Source organism: Trachurus trachurus (assembly GCF_905171665.1).
Source record: "Trachurus trachurus genome assembly, chromosome: 3".
NCBI classification, from domain to species: domain Eukaryota; kingdom Metazoa; phylum Chordata; class Actinopteri; order Carangiformes; family Carangidae; genus Trachurus; species Trachurus trachurus.
This window is the reverse complement of record NC_139893.1, coordinates 29,476,028-29,493,061: the sequence shown is the minus strand read 5'-3', so window position 1 is coordinate 29,493,061 and position 17,034 is coordinate 29,476,028. Positions and strand designations below refer to the sequence as shown.

The following is a 17,034-nucleotide window of genomic DNA, read 5'->3' as shown; positions in this document are numbered from 1 at the left end:
AATGTGTATAAATACAAATATCAGCTCTAAGGCTAAAGGGTCGGCCTACTCTGTCCTCCCGATTTGTTAGGACAGAGTGGGGCTGGCCCCTCAACCAATCAGGGACCCCCCAAAAGGTTAATATTTTGTTTTTTAAACAAATCCTGCCTACCCCAGCTTTAATTCTTAAACTCTTAATACAGATCCTGAGTTATCACTGATTTTAATTTATGAATCATTTGCCTTTGATGTAACTGGAGGCACCAATAGGTGACTGATCACAGGCTGCAGGTTTAATTAAGTCTAATCAGGCTGTGCAGCTCCAGGTGCTGTAAAGTGAAGTGTGGCTCTCAGAGAGAAACAAAGGCATGAAGCACATCCAGACATGACCTTCCAGCTGAGAACCTCAGCTCAGCTCTTTGACCTGCACTGCACCGTCGGCCTGACGGACTGGGACATGGACAAGGAGCTGAAACTGGCAACGACCACCGACCAGGTTTACCACGGTGACCGTGTTTCTGTTCACAGTTCTTCTCAGTCGCTTTAATGTAGCTCTCACACTGGGAACACTATTCCTACACCTCACAATGCTGCTCTCAGATGAGTTCACCTCCCCTGCACTTTCACGCATTTTTCTTTGTATTTGTACAAACTTTCATTATCTACTCACGTTCCACTACTAGAGACATGTTCTCATTGTGTTGATGTATCAGTCATCTCTCTGTGACAAATTTCTTCATGTATGTTAAAAAAGAGCATGGCCAGTCTTTCTCATAAACATACACACACAGGCACAAATGTTGTGCGAGCTTATAATGGATGTCATCTTCTAAGTTTGATTGCATATGTTTGTTTGTTTTCAGATGCGTAAATACCTTTTCCATTGTAGTAATCTTTTTTGGTATTGTAAATCTGAAGGTCCTCCATAGTCTTACATGGACCTTTCCATATTGAAAAGTGACAATACAGTGATCTGCTGAGAGCGACTGATAATGCAGTGATAAAATAGAATGTGGCTATTTTTTCCCCCAAAATGTTGTGTTGTTGTTGTAACTCTGGTACAGCTTTAAGTCTGAATACTTTTTTACTTAACATTTTCTCCAGTTTTGATCAAAATATCAAAACGATTGGTGTCTGAGTCTTAAAGGTCTGGTGAAAAGGTTTATAATGTGCTGGTGACGATGTTTGACGTGTTTTACTTCAATCAGATGTCAAATTGATATAGTGCAGACTAACGTTGTGTTTATGTGTCCGTGTCTGACAGACGACAAACTGAACGATCAATATGTTGTCCAGCGGCCTCCTGCAAGAGCCTCCAGAAGAAAAGATGAGTTTATCTTTTATGATAAGATGTCAGGTGAGCTGAGAGGAAAGTCTCTGTCAGTCCTACAATATTGTGTAGAGCAAACCTATAGAAATGAGAGAACCACAACTGAATGAACACAACACTAACAATATTTTTCTCATAGTTGATCAACCAATGTAAGGGCAGAATTTCTAAATTAAGCCCAGACAGTTGTAAGTTCACCTGTAAAGTTTGAAGGAGCATTGGTTCTTATCAGCCGAAGCAGACACCAGCACTGATACTGAGAAAGACTCATTAATTGATCAGGAATATAGATCACTTAATTTCAAAATTGATTTGCTGCATATAAGTTTTAGAAAAACACAGCTGGGTTGGTCAAAGTGTCAACATGTCAACTTGTTCACAGCATGTTTAAATTATATAATGTACATGTGCTTTGCACTATTTGTTGTCTCCTCCTCCCCTTAAGTTTTAAAATGTTGCTCAGTTGGGTGAACCTGCTTTTGCTGATGACCATCATCACGACCTGATCCTCCTCCCATCAGACACCTTCGTGAAACCAAACCTGTGGTTGATGGTGAATCCAAACATCGTCTGCCCAATCCAGTACGCAGCAGAAACAGCAGACCAGCACACTTTGTGTGGAGCTGCAGAGAATATCCAACCACCTGAGACCCAGAGCCAGCAGCTCTCTGCTGTCGAGCTCCACAGGTTCGACCCTGATGAAGCTTCAGTCCAGGAGCAGCTGCTGCTCTCTGGGTCCTCCACCAGCTACATGGTACAACAACACACACCCAGAGTTAACAAACTCGTTCACAGCCTTGTCACTGTTCATCTGTCTTTTACAAAATTCATAATGTATAGAAATGTATAAACTGATGCTCTTGAAAGTATTTTAAGTTGTAAAGCAGAAGTAAGCGGAATGTTTGTGTTAATATAAGTCTTAAATAGTTATATCTTCCGACAGCAATCACTTATAGAGTGTTTGGTCCGAAACACGGGTCTGTCAGTCACTCTGCTCTGCTGTAAGCCGAGGAGAAAACTTTCCTTGTATCCTACAACCTTTATCCAATGAGGAGAGAGAACGGCATGAAGGGGCGGTCCTCTCTGTGTGTGCAGCCAAGGGATGCGCGTGAATGTGGTGACGTAGGGACGAGGGCGGGGACTGCTAACTCCATCCGCTGACAGGAAGTTAGCCAAAACCACCGGATCGCTTACTTCTGCTTTAATTTATTTAATTAGGAACTTGGGTGTAACAGGAGTCATAGCCCAGATTCAGACAATGTGACTGTTTTTACTTGTTAGACTCCAAATGAAGACGTCTCCTGTCGACCAGCCAGGAACAGACGTAGGGGGAGGAAAACCAAAGTAAGGGTGAGGGAGTGGGGGGATGATCACATGTATGTTTGAGTTTCAGTTGCTGTCTGTGTTGATCTTTATTCCAGCTGCTCTAGAAATGTTAGAATGAAATCTGTCATGCACAAACAGTATAAATGGAGTGGGCGTTTAATAAAAATGAATAAGTGGGCTTAACAAAACAGTAATTTTTGGCTTTCTGATTCCAGGACAATAAGTCTCTAGTGAAGCCGGGCTGCTGGCCTCGTCCACCAGTGAATTACTGTATCCTCATCGCCCTGGCACTGAAGAGCAGCCATGCTGGGAGCCTCAAAGTCCAACAGATTTACAACTTCATCAGGTCATAATTTTATAATCTGGCACAACACAGCCACAGTTTTATGCAAAGATCCCATGTGATTATACAACATACAGGCTGCTGACTGACTGGATTCCTCCCAGTCATTTATGAAGTGGCTGGAATAAGGCAGAGATTTCCAAACTGCTGACACATTTAGAGGCCTATGGGTAATTTAAAAAAAACAGTAAAGTTGCTTTGGAGCAACACCTTGCATCATGGTCTATTTTTGGGTGGGTGATGGGAGGTTGAGCTCCCAATGTTCTTCATACTCCTATCTGTGCTTTCCCAGAGAGCACTTCCCCTTCTTCCAGACGGCTCCGGATGGCTGGAAGAACACCATCCGACACAACCTGTGCTTCAACAGCAGCTTCCGCAAAACCTGCAACCAGCTGGGCAGAGATGGGAAGAGGAAGTCGTGTTTCTGGCACCTGACTCTGGACGGCCAACGGCGGCTCAACGACGAGATCAACACGATGGCAGGAGAGTCTCTCAAGCGGCTGGAGAGGAGCATGTCTCACCCAGGTGAATTTGCTGACACTTTGGTACCTGCTGCTGTTATAAATTAATGAAACATTCTTATTTAACCTCACCAAAATGAATGAGCAACTCATTCTTTAAATTCAAGGGAAATGGGTCCTGTGGAAAACTCAAAGACTTTTTCTTCTTATCTGTTCAACAAGTACTGTGGCCCTGAGTGCTCAATTCACTGTAACTTAACAAAAATCCTTTCAAAGGTACAAACTTGCAACAAATTCAGAAAACAAATTAACATATTTGACAATACGTGTGCTGCAAAACTGTAAAACAAAAGTCTTCCGGAACACAAAAAGTGATGGACCCTGCTGCGAGCTTTTGCTCAGTCTTGACTTTAGAAGTTGTGAAGATGGCTACCTGTTTCTGGTGTTTGAAAGTACCGGTAAGTTTGTTTTGTTTATTATCAATACCACATGATTCAGAGATGACTGCAAACATGTGAGTTTAGCATCAGTCTAGCCAGGTCCACCACTTTTTGGTGTCCGGACTCCCGACACACTGATTCAAACTATGGGTCGGGTCAGTATAATACCCCTTCCCCACTGGCCAAAAACCCAGCTAACAATCGGTTTTCTGACAGCGGTGGGAAAGGCTCACCAACCCGCGTCAAACGACTCTGCAACCGACGCGGGTTTTAATCAGCACGGCTCCGATCGGCTTGCAGTGGGAACATCAGACGGGGTCAACCCCGCTAATTTACTTGTCCGAGACGCTTTGCTGGCACTCAACATGGCACAGTACTGACAAGACAAGACAGCGAGATACAGTAGGAGAGCTTCTTATGATCGGTGGGGAAGAGGAAGTTCAGTGCCAGGGGACAGAAAAAACACTGACCACAGCTGTAGTGTTTATGTAGCATTAGATGCTGTATACCACTAGCCTGACGAGCCAGACTATATCACTAAAATGTATAGTCTGGAAACGACCGGTAGACCTCGGCTCAATCCAGGGGGCGGGATGAAGGCTGTCTTTCAAACTGCCTCTGCACGCAATAGGGTAGCGCTAGCTAGCGCTACGACCAATCAGAGCAAAGAGCAGGATGACGTTAGCCTGACAAGCCAATTAAAATGTATGTCGTCATCACGTTAAGCCCGCCCAACGACTCTCTAAACAGATAGAGCGCTGTGATTGGTGAACACAATCGGTGTTCGAGACTCAAAAAGTTCCTATGGCTCGTTTCTAGACCCACCTACGGAGCAAATATTTTTGCTGCCGCTAGGGTGCGTCTAGATTTCTAGGCTAGTATACCACCTGATAGGTAGGTAATTGCTTTCATGTGCTTAGTGGTGTGTGCTGTTACATTCTGTATCCATGGCACTGTGACAGTCTATGGCGCTCTCACGTTCACACGCGTGATCGTCAGAGCGCAATACAGCAGGACTGTTTAGGCCTAGTCAGTAGTGACTGAATTTCATTTTTTGGTGAACTATTCCTTCAACTGTGCATCTGAGAAAAAGAAAATTGGAGCTTAAACACAAGTGACTTAACACATCAACTTTTACAGTGTTAGCTAAAACGTTTTCAATCATCATCTGTTCTCCATGGCCTTTGACCTCGTTTTAAATTGACGTCTTTTAATCTGCTGTTAGTTATTTATTGTTTGCCTAATTTACCTATGCGCTATGTTTTAATTGTTTTATTGGTTTTATATAGTGTTATTTTAAATGCACTTTATTTTATTCTTATTTTATTCTGTTATGTTTTATGTACATTTTGTGTCTTATACCAATTGTATATTTTCTGTGTGATTTTGTACAGCACTTTGGTCCACTGGGTTTTTAAAGTGCTTTATAAATAAAGTTGGTATGGTATGGTATAAGACTTGAGTTGTTGTGAATGCCAGGCAGAAAATATTCATTACTAATTATCATTTTTCTTTTTGTTTCAGATAAAATTCGGAGTATATTTACACTGTGACAAGTTCTTAAAAAAAAAAAAAAGAAACTTGAGATGCAGACTGTTTTGTTTTCTGTTGTTTATTATTCATAATTCTATAATGCAATGCTCCTTGTTTAATTCTTGTAAATATTTTTCATAAATACATCATTTTTGAGTCATTAGCATTTTCATTTATATATTAAAGTGCAGCAAGATAAAGAAATCTGCACAATATGTCTTTAGTTAATTCATCCTTTGTGTCTTTCATTGTCTCAGTTCGTCATGTCTTAGGTTTGCCGGCTAACAACACACTGGCCCTGAAAAAACACAAGCAAATAGATTGAACACAAACAATCCCTCAAGATGTAAACACATGAGCTGGAAACACACCACACAAACATGCTGCTAGTACAAGAACAGTACAGATTTCCTTGTTTGTGTTTCATCAAACTAATGAAGATTTTTGTGTCTGTGTTTGCTTAAGTCGCAGTATATGGCACATTGACTCAACATATTTTTAACTGTGGCTTAATAATCTCATTTATAACGTGTTACGTCATTGTAGTATAATAACCACATGTCAGTGGTTCAAGTCAAACTATTTAAATTAACATTTATGCTGCACTTAGGTAGACATGTAATAGTGAGTCAAGTACTACGGGTTGTACGAGAGACTTCTAAAGACACATTATCACACACAATATAACGCTGTGAATTCTATTTTTCTTTTTACAGTCTATGTTTACAAGTGAGAAAATGAAAATGAACTTGATGTGTAGTTGAAACTCTTGGGTGGTTTTTCACAATGATTGGCCAAGCGTTATTTAGCAAAATGAAGTGACATTAAAGATGTGGTGGCTGCCGTATCTGTCCCCAATGGAGCTGTTTGGTGTTTGGTGGAAATGATATTGTAAAAATCACATAAAATCACTCAGTGGAACACAGAACATTCACAGTTTATAATATTTCTTAAAAAACAACAGAAAAAGCATCTGTTGCACTGCAATGAAAATAAACACAAAGGCCAGTTCAGTACACAGATGTAACTCTATTTTATGTTTCAATGAATTTGCATAAATATTTAGATATATAGTTTAACCATATGGGATTGCAGCATACTGTATATACATATTGACATTTTACAATGGGTATATCATATCTTCATGGATATATACAGTATATTAGATAATGATGTATCCAAATATATAATCATACATTTCCAAAGGGGCTGCCAAGCTCAGCTCTCTCAGAGAGAATGAGATTGTAAACATGTTTTATTTTTCTGGCCTGACACACATCAATACATCATGAGCAATGACTTTAAATCAGAGATTAATTTGAGATGTTTCAGGTGTTCTGCTGTGTCTCTGACCACGCAGTCTGAACAGAAGTTTCTCTTGAGGATAATGTATCTGTATTATTTCAGGTCTGTAGGTAAATCTCTCCGTCATTTGCCAATAGTCAAATGTTTGTTGGAGATGCAGTGACAGGGAGCTGACAGTTGACTTTAGGGTGTCTGCCAGGCAAATGATTCTTCTCATACAAGTAAAATTAAAGCAGCGAGACAAAGACTACAGCTTTATCAAGCAAGAGCAAGTGTATCTTCTTGAAGACATCGCTGCACAGGAGACGGAAAACCAACGCATCGAGACAGGTAAAGACACAACGGAACACATCCACACTGGTTAACAAGTAGTGTTTAAAGTTTCCTTCAATATTATTCACAAATATGATTTGGTCTTTAATCTAAAAGATATTAAGAGAACATGTATCTGTTAAAAAAAATATTTTTTTTAACTATCCATTAATAAAACATTTTTATTATATATCTGTATTAACAGAAAGAAAGCACAGAGAATAGAATAACAGTGGTAACAGAATGTCAGAAATGTTTTAGATTGTGTGAGATTATTTATGCCTGACATTACTGTAACTGAACAGTCTCCTCTGTTAGTTCCATATGTAGTTGTCAAAAAAAATCAAAAAGATGTCAAAATGTTTGTCACTGCTCAAAGGTACAAGCATGGTCAAACAAGTTACTCTGTATAGCAGGAGTGCAGTGCTGCTGTTGCTGATGACGATGATGAAGAGCAGCCTTTCTGGACCCTTCCTCCTCCTCCTCCTCTTCTCCAACTCAGTGCCTGGACTGGGATCCGTGCTGGTTAAACGCTATTCATACACCCACCATTATTACACCTGGGATGAAGCTCAGAGTCACTGCAGGTGGTGCAGGCTTTTCTTCTGTCAGTGTCTCAGTCAGTCGGTTTTAAACACTTAAGATTTTACTTTATTGAACTTACAGAGAATCAGAGAGGGAAAAAAACATAAATATACAGTATAAAGCTGCAACGTGACCACACACACTGTAGATGAGAGTATTGACTGTTTATCTCAATGACCTACATGCATATAATGGCCATACGCATCTATTGGCATTTTGTATTAGCATTTTCTTTACCAATTACAAACATATTTGATCATCAGAGTTCTTTTTTTCACCGAAGCCTTTCATTCACAGTGAATAACCAGTTGTTTTATGAGTTAATGAGCCCTGGAGGTTTGGCAGCACACACAGATAATACCTTTTAATTATCCAGGTAGATTATGTAATGGGAAAATGTAGTACAGTACATGATCTAAACCTTGTGTCCTCCACTGATAGTGTCATTTTGTATTCTGACACATCACTGTGTAAATGTTATTTGTCCAAACAGGTCGCACAACAGTGACTTGGCCACCATATATACGCACTCAGATGTATCAAGCGTGGACATGCAACAATCTGACTCATGGATGGGCCTGTACTTGACCAACTTGAGTTCCTGGGCGGCGTCAGATGGTCAACCACATAAAACCTACATCATTTGGGCATTCCTGGAGCCATCCTCAGATGATGGCTGTGCTTATGTCTCTTCGATCAGTAAAAAGTAAGTAAAAAGACTGTTTTTGCGCCACTGTTTCTTCATGTTGCTTCAAATCACATGTATCGAATGTCACTGCTGAGCATTGTTCTTATGCAAACTGTGATGTTTTAAAATTGAAATCATTGTGTATATTTCTCTAAGGCTATTTTTTTTATATGTCAAATATGTCAAATATGTTTGATATTATGTAAGATTTTAATATTAAGGCAATTACAACATTTAAGTTTCTATCACTTGTCTTAATGAAGACACAATAAAATGACTTTTTTTAGACAGTTCCAATGTTTTTGAAATATCGATTAATTTTAAATCATAAAAAAATGGATTTATTCCATTAACTTTTTCATAATTATATCTTTTTACAACAATTGTACTGTTTTATAAAGTACTTGTCAGCCCACTTGCAATACTTCTGCAGCCCACCAGTGGGCCCCAGCCCACCAGGTTGGGAGCTACTGAGCTCGCTGCCCCTTTGTAGATTTGTAGTTCCTGAGGTTTTGCAGTGTAGTAGTGTTTACTTGTGAGTTATGTTCTTACATGTTGAATCTTAATGCTGCATAGTGCAGAGTTTGTCATTTACTGAACTAACAAAGTCACATTTGAACACCCTGCATGTATTCATTCATTCTATTGATATTTCCCTAGGCTTCATGGCGCTGATTGTGAAGATTATAAGTTCTTCATCTGTTACTTCTACCATCACACCAAATACTCATTCAGATTCATACCTCAGACAATGAAATGGTCCGAGGCCCAGCAGTTCTGCCGGACTCAGTACTCTGATCTGGCAGTTACATATAACCATCATAACCTGCATTCAGCTTCTGGTTTACAGGACTTTCCGGTTTGGACTGGACTGCACAGAGATGGTAAGATACAAACACAACCTGTCATGGTTCTAGTCTAACTAGTCTTGCAGTATATACTCAACCCAGTAACTTGCTACGATGGCACCAAATTGTAGATGGTCTCTGAGGAGCTTTGTGAGAACATGTGGTAGGCAGAGCTAGCTCCTGTCTTCCCACTGTGGCAGGTCAGATGGTTGATTGTCTGCATAAATCAGTTCATCATCAGTGCTGATTAACTTTCAACATCTGTCCCAAAGGTGAAACATGGATGTGGACCAAAGGACGCTCTGACTACAGAAATTGGGCAACAAATGAACCAAGTACGAACGGCAATTGTGTCTCCATCTCCTCCCGAGGCAAAAGGATGCAGACTAAAAGCTGCTCCGCCCGCTTTCCCTTCATCTGCTACTCAGACAATGTGGTCCTGGTCAAGGAGAACAAGACCTGGGAGGAGGCGCTGGAACACTGCAGAGCTCTACATTCACAGTACGAGCTTGTCAGCGTGGTACCGGGGACAGACGACTTTGTGATGACCAAGGTCACGCCAGCCAACACTGAGGAGGTGGGTTCATCATATTCATCAACATGTGTGACCTGAGATCCATTTTTTAAAGTGAGGGATAAACCCTCTCCTCCAAGCAGCTGTGGTTCTGTGTTTTGTGCTGGCCACGGCTGCATGAGGAGGACATTTGAGTTGATTTATGGCATCAAATATTGAGGCAATGCTTTGCAGTTCAGCTTTCAAGCTACTGTATGTCCCAAATCATTCCAAGAGATTGACTGGAGATTAGTAATGGTCACGAAACCCCCCCTAAATACATCATTAGTGATTAGCTATTTGAAAATATATGATAACTTAACTGATTAAACTCTACCAGTGTGCATTTCTGTGGAAGCAGGGAAAGGTCATGCTCAAATATCTTTTAATCCTGCCACTGCAAGATAACAAAGCTCACTGTCCTGAAGAAATTATCCAACTTATTCTTAGCAACAATCCTTAACCAATAAGAACTAGTCTGAAAAATTATCTTGTATGAAAAGACGTAATGTGATTTTTGAACTAAATATTCTCTGACGTGTTTGTCACTACCTCATTCAGATATTTCTGGTTTCCGGTCATTCTAATGAGAAAACAGGATAACTATGTCATTATCCAAGACTGTACTCCTGTTAAAAAACAAAACATCAAAACAGGACAACATCACAGTCCCACTTCAAGCCCTTTGCAAACTGTGTAGCTGAAACACCACAGTGTTAACTCTTACAGTGACCTGCCCCTCCTCTCCCCAGGTGTGGATAGGCCTTCGTTACCTGGCTGGTGGCTGGCTGTGGGTGAACGGGGCAAATGTGTTGTACCCTGACCTGCCCACCTGCCCTGGCATTGGGCACCACTGTGGAGCGCTGGCCAAGAACAACAAAAACACAAGCAGTGTAGAGGCCAGACACTGTGCGGAGAGAAAGAACTTCCTATGTTACAACAAGTACTTCTAACATCACTATGTCACCTGGTGGGTCGCCCTCCACCACCCACCACCTGCTCAGTTAGTGCTGAATGTTTGGACACCATAGATGTAGATTTAGAAAGCCTTTCAAATTATATTGTATGGAAGATGAATCATACTCTGCAAATGTGTTATAAAACTTTGTAGATCATGCGTAGAAGACATTTTTATCTTTAACAGAAACTTTAGCAACTCAACTCTATAATTATGAAGTGATTATGTAACTGTATCAATGTTGCTTTATTTATCATCATATTACAAAAATCCTTTGAAAACCTGACTATTTTCAGTGTTATAGTTTTATCTCATTGTGTTGTTTTGTAGCAAACCAGCCCTCCTTGTTATATTCACAACACTCTAACTGCAGAGTAAGGAGTTTCATATTAAAGTGTTCTTTCAAATTAAATATTGTTTCCTCGATCACTGTCAGTATTAATAGTTTCTGTCAGTGCTTCATGAATGCTCTAACCTGAGTGCTTTAATGCACTGAGCTCTTGTTTTTTGTTGAATGCATCCGTTTACAGTTATGTGGTGGCCCTGAGAGCTCAGCTTAAGAAAAATGCAAACAACAAAACACAAGCATTCAGAAAACTTCTTGTATTTGCAGCCCATGTTGTCAGATAAATGACATTAACTGGGTCCTCTTATTTTCTACAACAACAATAACAGTAGGGGTGGCACAGTGGTACGCACTCTTGCCTCCCAGCAAGAAGGTTCTGAGTTTGCATATGTCTCCCAGGATGTTAATTTTCAGTTCTAGTGTCTATACTGTATGTGACCATGTGGCCCTGCCATACCATATGTCAGCTGGGATTGTTTCCAGTTCCCAATTACCCCACATGGATAAGTGGTATGGACAACCGATGCACAATAACAATGAAATAAAAAGAACAATATAAACGGGAAAAAGCAAAACACATTGGATAACAGAGTAGATAACAGAGATATATAGGAGGCCTCTGGAAACAGTTCACTCACAGACCATGGGGAAACAGATCACTACTAAATCCTTACCAAATCTTTTTTTCCATTTCACATTCTATTTCTGTAATTGATTACATGATTATAGGCAAAACAATAGATTAAGGCATCTATTTTTGTTTAACTTGCAGGGGAAATGATGTATTATGCCTATATACTTAAAAGAAAGAAAGACCCCCAAACCATGTTGATTGATTTCCTCATCAAATTATTTGCCTCTTATCCTTTTCTCTTTTTGGTCACATTTTGCGATGATTATATTAGTTCCTGCTACTCCTGTAGTTCCTTGTCTGGGATGGTAAATTAGCACTCCTTATTTGTGTGGCTGTGGAGCTTTTCACGCCGTTTTAAATGTGTGGAGATGGATGGAGTGATTAAGGTGGACTGACTGTGAAGAGTCTGTGGTGTAATGGAAACACTGGAGATGAAACCGATGCCTGCCAATGATCAGAGTGTTGCTGTGCACAGACACACACTCACTGTGAAACCTTGTCAGCTAGAAAAGTGAGTAACAGTGTTGACAACCACACACACACACACACACACACACACACACACACACACACACACACATTCATAAGGTGTGTCCAATAAAACGGCAGCATCAGTGTGCTGAGAAGCTGCTGGGATTACTGTCCTGCTATCTTGGGAGTGAAATGTCTGAGACGAAGAAGACAGTCTTAGATTTTAAATTTGGAGACGGATACAAACGAAGCTTGAGGAGATGTGCAGGGAGTTAAAAGCTGGATGAGGGCTGTTGAAGGAGTTGATCCAGGCTCTGACTCTTCTCTTCGTTTTAACAGCTGATCCCTCACTGTGTTTAATGAAGCTGGCAGCTGTTCAGACGTGAATGTTTCACAGATGTGTCATGCTCTTGTTATGAGCGAGTGGAGGAAACCTTACAGGAGGGCGGGGCCTTAGAAACCCAGTCTCTGTGAGCAGGACGGTGTTGACAGGAAGTGTGTATGAGTTTATGGACCATGTCTCGAACAGAATGCACAACTCATTTTTCATGTTTTTGATGTTTAATTTCATTCACCAGACAAAACATGACCTCATTGAACATAATAACAAAGCTGAGAGTGCAACATTTCACAGACAAGCCCTTCAAACTGAATAATGTTTGCTGCTAAAACTGCTGCCTACATTACCCACAATACTCACATGAAGACATGAAACAGTTACTGGTTTCATGGCTATACTGTGATGTGAATTCCAGGCTGTTAAATTGTAGTTATCATAAATTATTATATAAACTATATAATCACCTCTGCTGATGGTACAACAATACATTTGTCACACCACACATCATCAGGTGCCCTATAGAGGCAGTTTCATGTGGCTGCTTCACAATGAAAACATTTTCTATGATTCACAAATCAGAATTCTTTAAATGTGAAACAAGAGCAGCAGGAAATGATCATTTTGAATAGTAGTAACTTAACACAGCAAATGACTGGCTTTAGGATATTCAGAGCCTGGCAAGCTGATCATGACTGTCAAGCTGGTGACAGTCGTATCATGTTTAATTTAGAAATCACATCTTATATAAATAGATACATAGATGGATTTAATTTAAAACTCAAGAGAGGCAAAGGCATTATGATAAGGTATGGTAAATAGATGGTATTAGTGTCAAGTATTAATAAACTGTAATAAATGACTAGACTTCTCTGGTTTCTAACGTGCAGTACAGTTAGATGTGCACTGGGTGGCAGACGTTTCTCCCACAACTTTGGCTTATATATTCCAGGTTCTGTTCATGTTTTTATCCAATGTTCAGAGAACATGATAATGATGTTTATTATTTCACATAATGTTCCTGTATTGTTAAATGTTAACAAAGATTGATTGATGAAGTGCTGCTCTTCATCCTGCTCACACACATTTACAGCTTCCATCTCTGCTCATGTGTCACACACCAACACACACGCGTGCACACACACCTACACGCACACACCACACTGTTTACAACCTCAGAATGTGTTCACAACATCTATCAGTCTGTCTCTAAAGAAGTTCACCTGCAACTTACACTGACAAACTGTTACACACAAAAACCTATTATATTATATTATATTATATTATATTCTTTTATATTATATTATATTATATTATATTATATTATATTATACATCAAGTTCTATGATATTTTAGTGATGATCGATGATATCACTTTTCTTTTCATCCAGTTTCTACAGTTTGCAGATGTGTGTGTTGTGTCTTTACAGGTTCAGATTATGTTTGGGATAAAATTAATTAATTAATTAGTTGATTAGTTGAAAAATCTGAAACAATTATCCAAATCTTTTTTTCCCCTTTTTTTTGGTGTGTGTGTATAATTTTGATCAGTGTTTGGTTTTTATCCAAGAGATTGTGTGCAGGAAAGGAGAAAAAGAGTTAACTGAAAAACAGATGAGAAGTTACAGGGGAAATTGAGTAGTGTGGGGAGCTGACATGACTCATTCTCACCTTTGGAGAAATTGATGTCAGAGTTTTGTATATTTTATGAAGATTCAGACTCTGTAGTCTATTTATGTGTGATGTGTTGGAGCTGTTCGCCTCCTGCTCTCTCAGCCCTTAATTCCTCCAGTGCTGATCCATGACGCTCAGACCACATATCCTCGTCCTGGGTTGCGCAGTTGCTCAGGCATTCTCAAAATTTATTACTGAGGAAATGTTGAACATATGAACTCCCTCGGCCTTCCTTTTTTTCATCTTCATAACAACTGGCAAGAGGGGGAAAAAAAACTCTTGCAAAGAACGGAGGGTGACTTACATTAAAACAATGTAAACTCATGAGGCCAGGACAGACACTCACCTCACAATGTTTTCTACAACATCTAAAAAGAACTCTTATTTTCCACAGTTTTCCTGAAAAACTCATAGGGTTTGTTTGTATCACAGCTTTTAAAACATATTCCCCAGGCAGTGTTTCCTTCCCAGCAGTGAGCCACCTCCAACAAGCTCTATACTCACTTTAACTTTGTTGGATAATGCTCCTTCTTGACGTCACTCACCTGTAATCCATTCCCTCATCTGTCTGCATTGGATCTGCAGTGGCGTGATGCCGAGTGTACAGGACAGCTGGCAATGTTTACTATAGAGAGAGAGACTGACGGGATCTTTGGGCAGAGAGTGCTGTACAGAGCTGCATCCAAACTCAAATTGTTCAGTAAACCTATTTAACAGTTACACACCTGTCAGGATAACTGCGAGTTGAAAAAGGAGGGAAAAAAACAATAAAACACTAGATTACACAGGGGCCCCAGATGCAATCAAAGAAGCATGAAATATAATGTAAAGAGCACAGCCAGGTTCAGTTCAGGTGACATGAACTGAGGAGAGACATCTGCTCAAGCTGAAAAGGTTTCAACCTTCAAGGAGAAATGTACGTGACGCAATCAAAATCAAAATCCAGTCAGCTTGTTTGCTGAGCGTTGCACAAACTGATCCTGACAAATTCACTCAGCAGGCCCTATACACAATGACTGCATGAAGACAGATCAATCTGAATATTACAGTTTTAAAAAGAAAATTGTTGATTTATTGTGTAATTTAATTGTAACCCATTTATCTTATATAAAGAATGTAACATTTTTAATAAAAGATTTGTACACGGTAGCATAAGGACAAGAAGTGACAAGCGAAAGTTCAAACAGGAAGACCTCTTCCCAGTTTTCCCGCTGTCCTATTGCTCCACCCTTCTAATTGCATCCTCTCTCTCTTCTACCAATCAGTCATTAGCTGGCAAATCTCTGCTGTCATCCAGCTGTTATTTCAGCAAAACTCTCAGCCCACCTCCATCGAGATATACAGACCGTCTTTATCTGGATCTCCAACCAAGAGGTTTCCTCATCAGGCGGCCTCATGCTTCCCTACCACCACCAGTGTCTAGACCCGGGGGAATATATCTTCTTCAGACGCAAGCTTCTCATCCCCATGTCAGCTCACTCAACTGGTCTACTCTCTGGGGTCTAAGTGCCAACGTTTTTTTTGTGCACAATGAATGTAATTTCATCTTACATATGGATTTACAGTAGAATAGACGTTAAAATCCTTCTGTTGACTTAAAAGGCTCTTAATGATCTCATCTTATCTGAAAGACCTCATTATTCCTTACTGCCCTACCAGAGCACTTTGCTCCCAGAATGCAGGTTCGTTAGTGACTCCCCAGTGAATCCCAATACAGGTCACATGGTTGTTGGTCCCACAGGAAAGCCTATCTGGGCGACATATGAAAGTCGTTCAAACCTTAAGTGATTTGTGCTGTATGTCATTAAACATGAGATCTGTCTCAGTGTTTCCTGTGGATTTAGTCTGTCCAATGATGTTGAGAGCAGGGCTCTGTAGGGGCCAGACCAGCTGTGACAGGACTTCTTATCTCTGAGACAACTCTTGATGTCCTTGCCTGTTCGGGGTCATTGTCCGTCTGCAGAATGAATTTGGGGCTGATCAGATGCTTCCCCGATGGTGTTGCCATCAAGTTTTCACCTAAAACAATGAGTTTACAGAGAACTGAGCTTCGGTTCAACTACATAAACATGAGAGTGAAAGTGAGAGTGGTTTTCACGGGGCAATTTATCACTGTGTGTGTTGTGTTTCGTAGTTCTCCAAACTAAAACCGAAAACCCCTCCTCTTGGGAAACACTGGAGAAAGTGTTGAAGTTGGCGGCGTCACCGTCAGCCTCATGCAGCGCTGTTTCAACAGTCAGACTGTGTTAAAAAGCTGTGGGAGTGTTGCTGTGGCGACCGTTTTGTAGAGTGTTTGTGAGTGTTTCAGGCTCCCGCGGGATTTGAGATGGTGGGCGAGCGAGAAACAATGTGTGTGTGTGAGCGTTAGTGTAAATCAGTGTTGGCTGGAAGTGCCCGGGTGACCTAATGCACATCTGTGTGTGTGTTGGACTGATAGATGGAGAAAGTTTTCAGTTAGAGGAAAAGTTCCACTTTTGTCTTCGTGTTTGGTAGCTGACTGTCTTACGGTAGTGTCTAAACAGAAATAATCAAACAAGTAAACAAACATACAAACAGACAAACAGAGTGGGTGGGGTTAAGCCCCAGCCCTCCAATGACTCAGTATTTGGAGACAGGTCCGTTGTCTCCAGCAGCTGCTCCTGTTCTGCCATATCTTATTCATAACCTTCTGAACAGTAACCAGATCCAACTCATTATCCCTTCAGCTGCATTTTCAGGCTGTTGCTAATACCTGAGTTTTGTACAGTGAGAACAAAAGGAACCATTTTGCTGATTTAAACTCAGTTATCTGTTGTTTGTGTAACACCTGTAATGTATACAGATAACTTGGACTAGTCTCTAGGTTCAGGAAGAGTGGTGAGTTTAGTGTTAAGAATAACAGACCACAGACCAGTGAGTGAGTTTTTAACTG

At 40.4% G+C, this 17,034-nt stretch overlaps 1 protein-coding gene across 1 annotated transcript; it reads left to right on the top strand.

Annotated features, from left to right (window-relative positions):
• Positions 1-364: 364 nt before the first annotated feature.
• Positions 365-10,656, top strand: LOC311008167 (forkhead box protein N5-like; the record flags this gene model as incomplete). The annotated part of the gene is made up of 8 exons (XM_084001601.1): positions 365-485; positions 1,244-1,336; positions 1,831-2,063; positions 2,591-2,659; positions 2,851-2,981; positions 3,271-3,503; positions 9,522-9,727; positions 10,456-10,656. The coding sequence occupies 8 exons, from the start codon at positions 365-367 to the stop codon at positions 10,654-10,656; spliced, it is 1,287 nt and encodes a 428-aa protein (XP_083857727.1).
• Between the last annotated feature and the right edge of the window lie 6,378 nt (positions 10,657-17,034).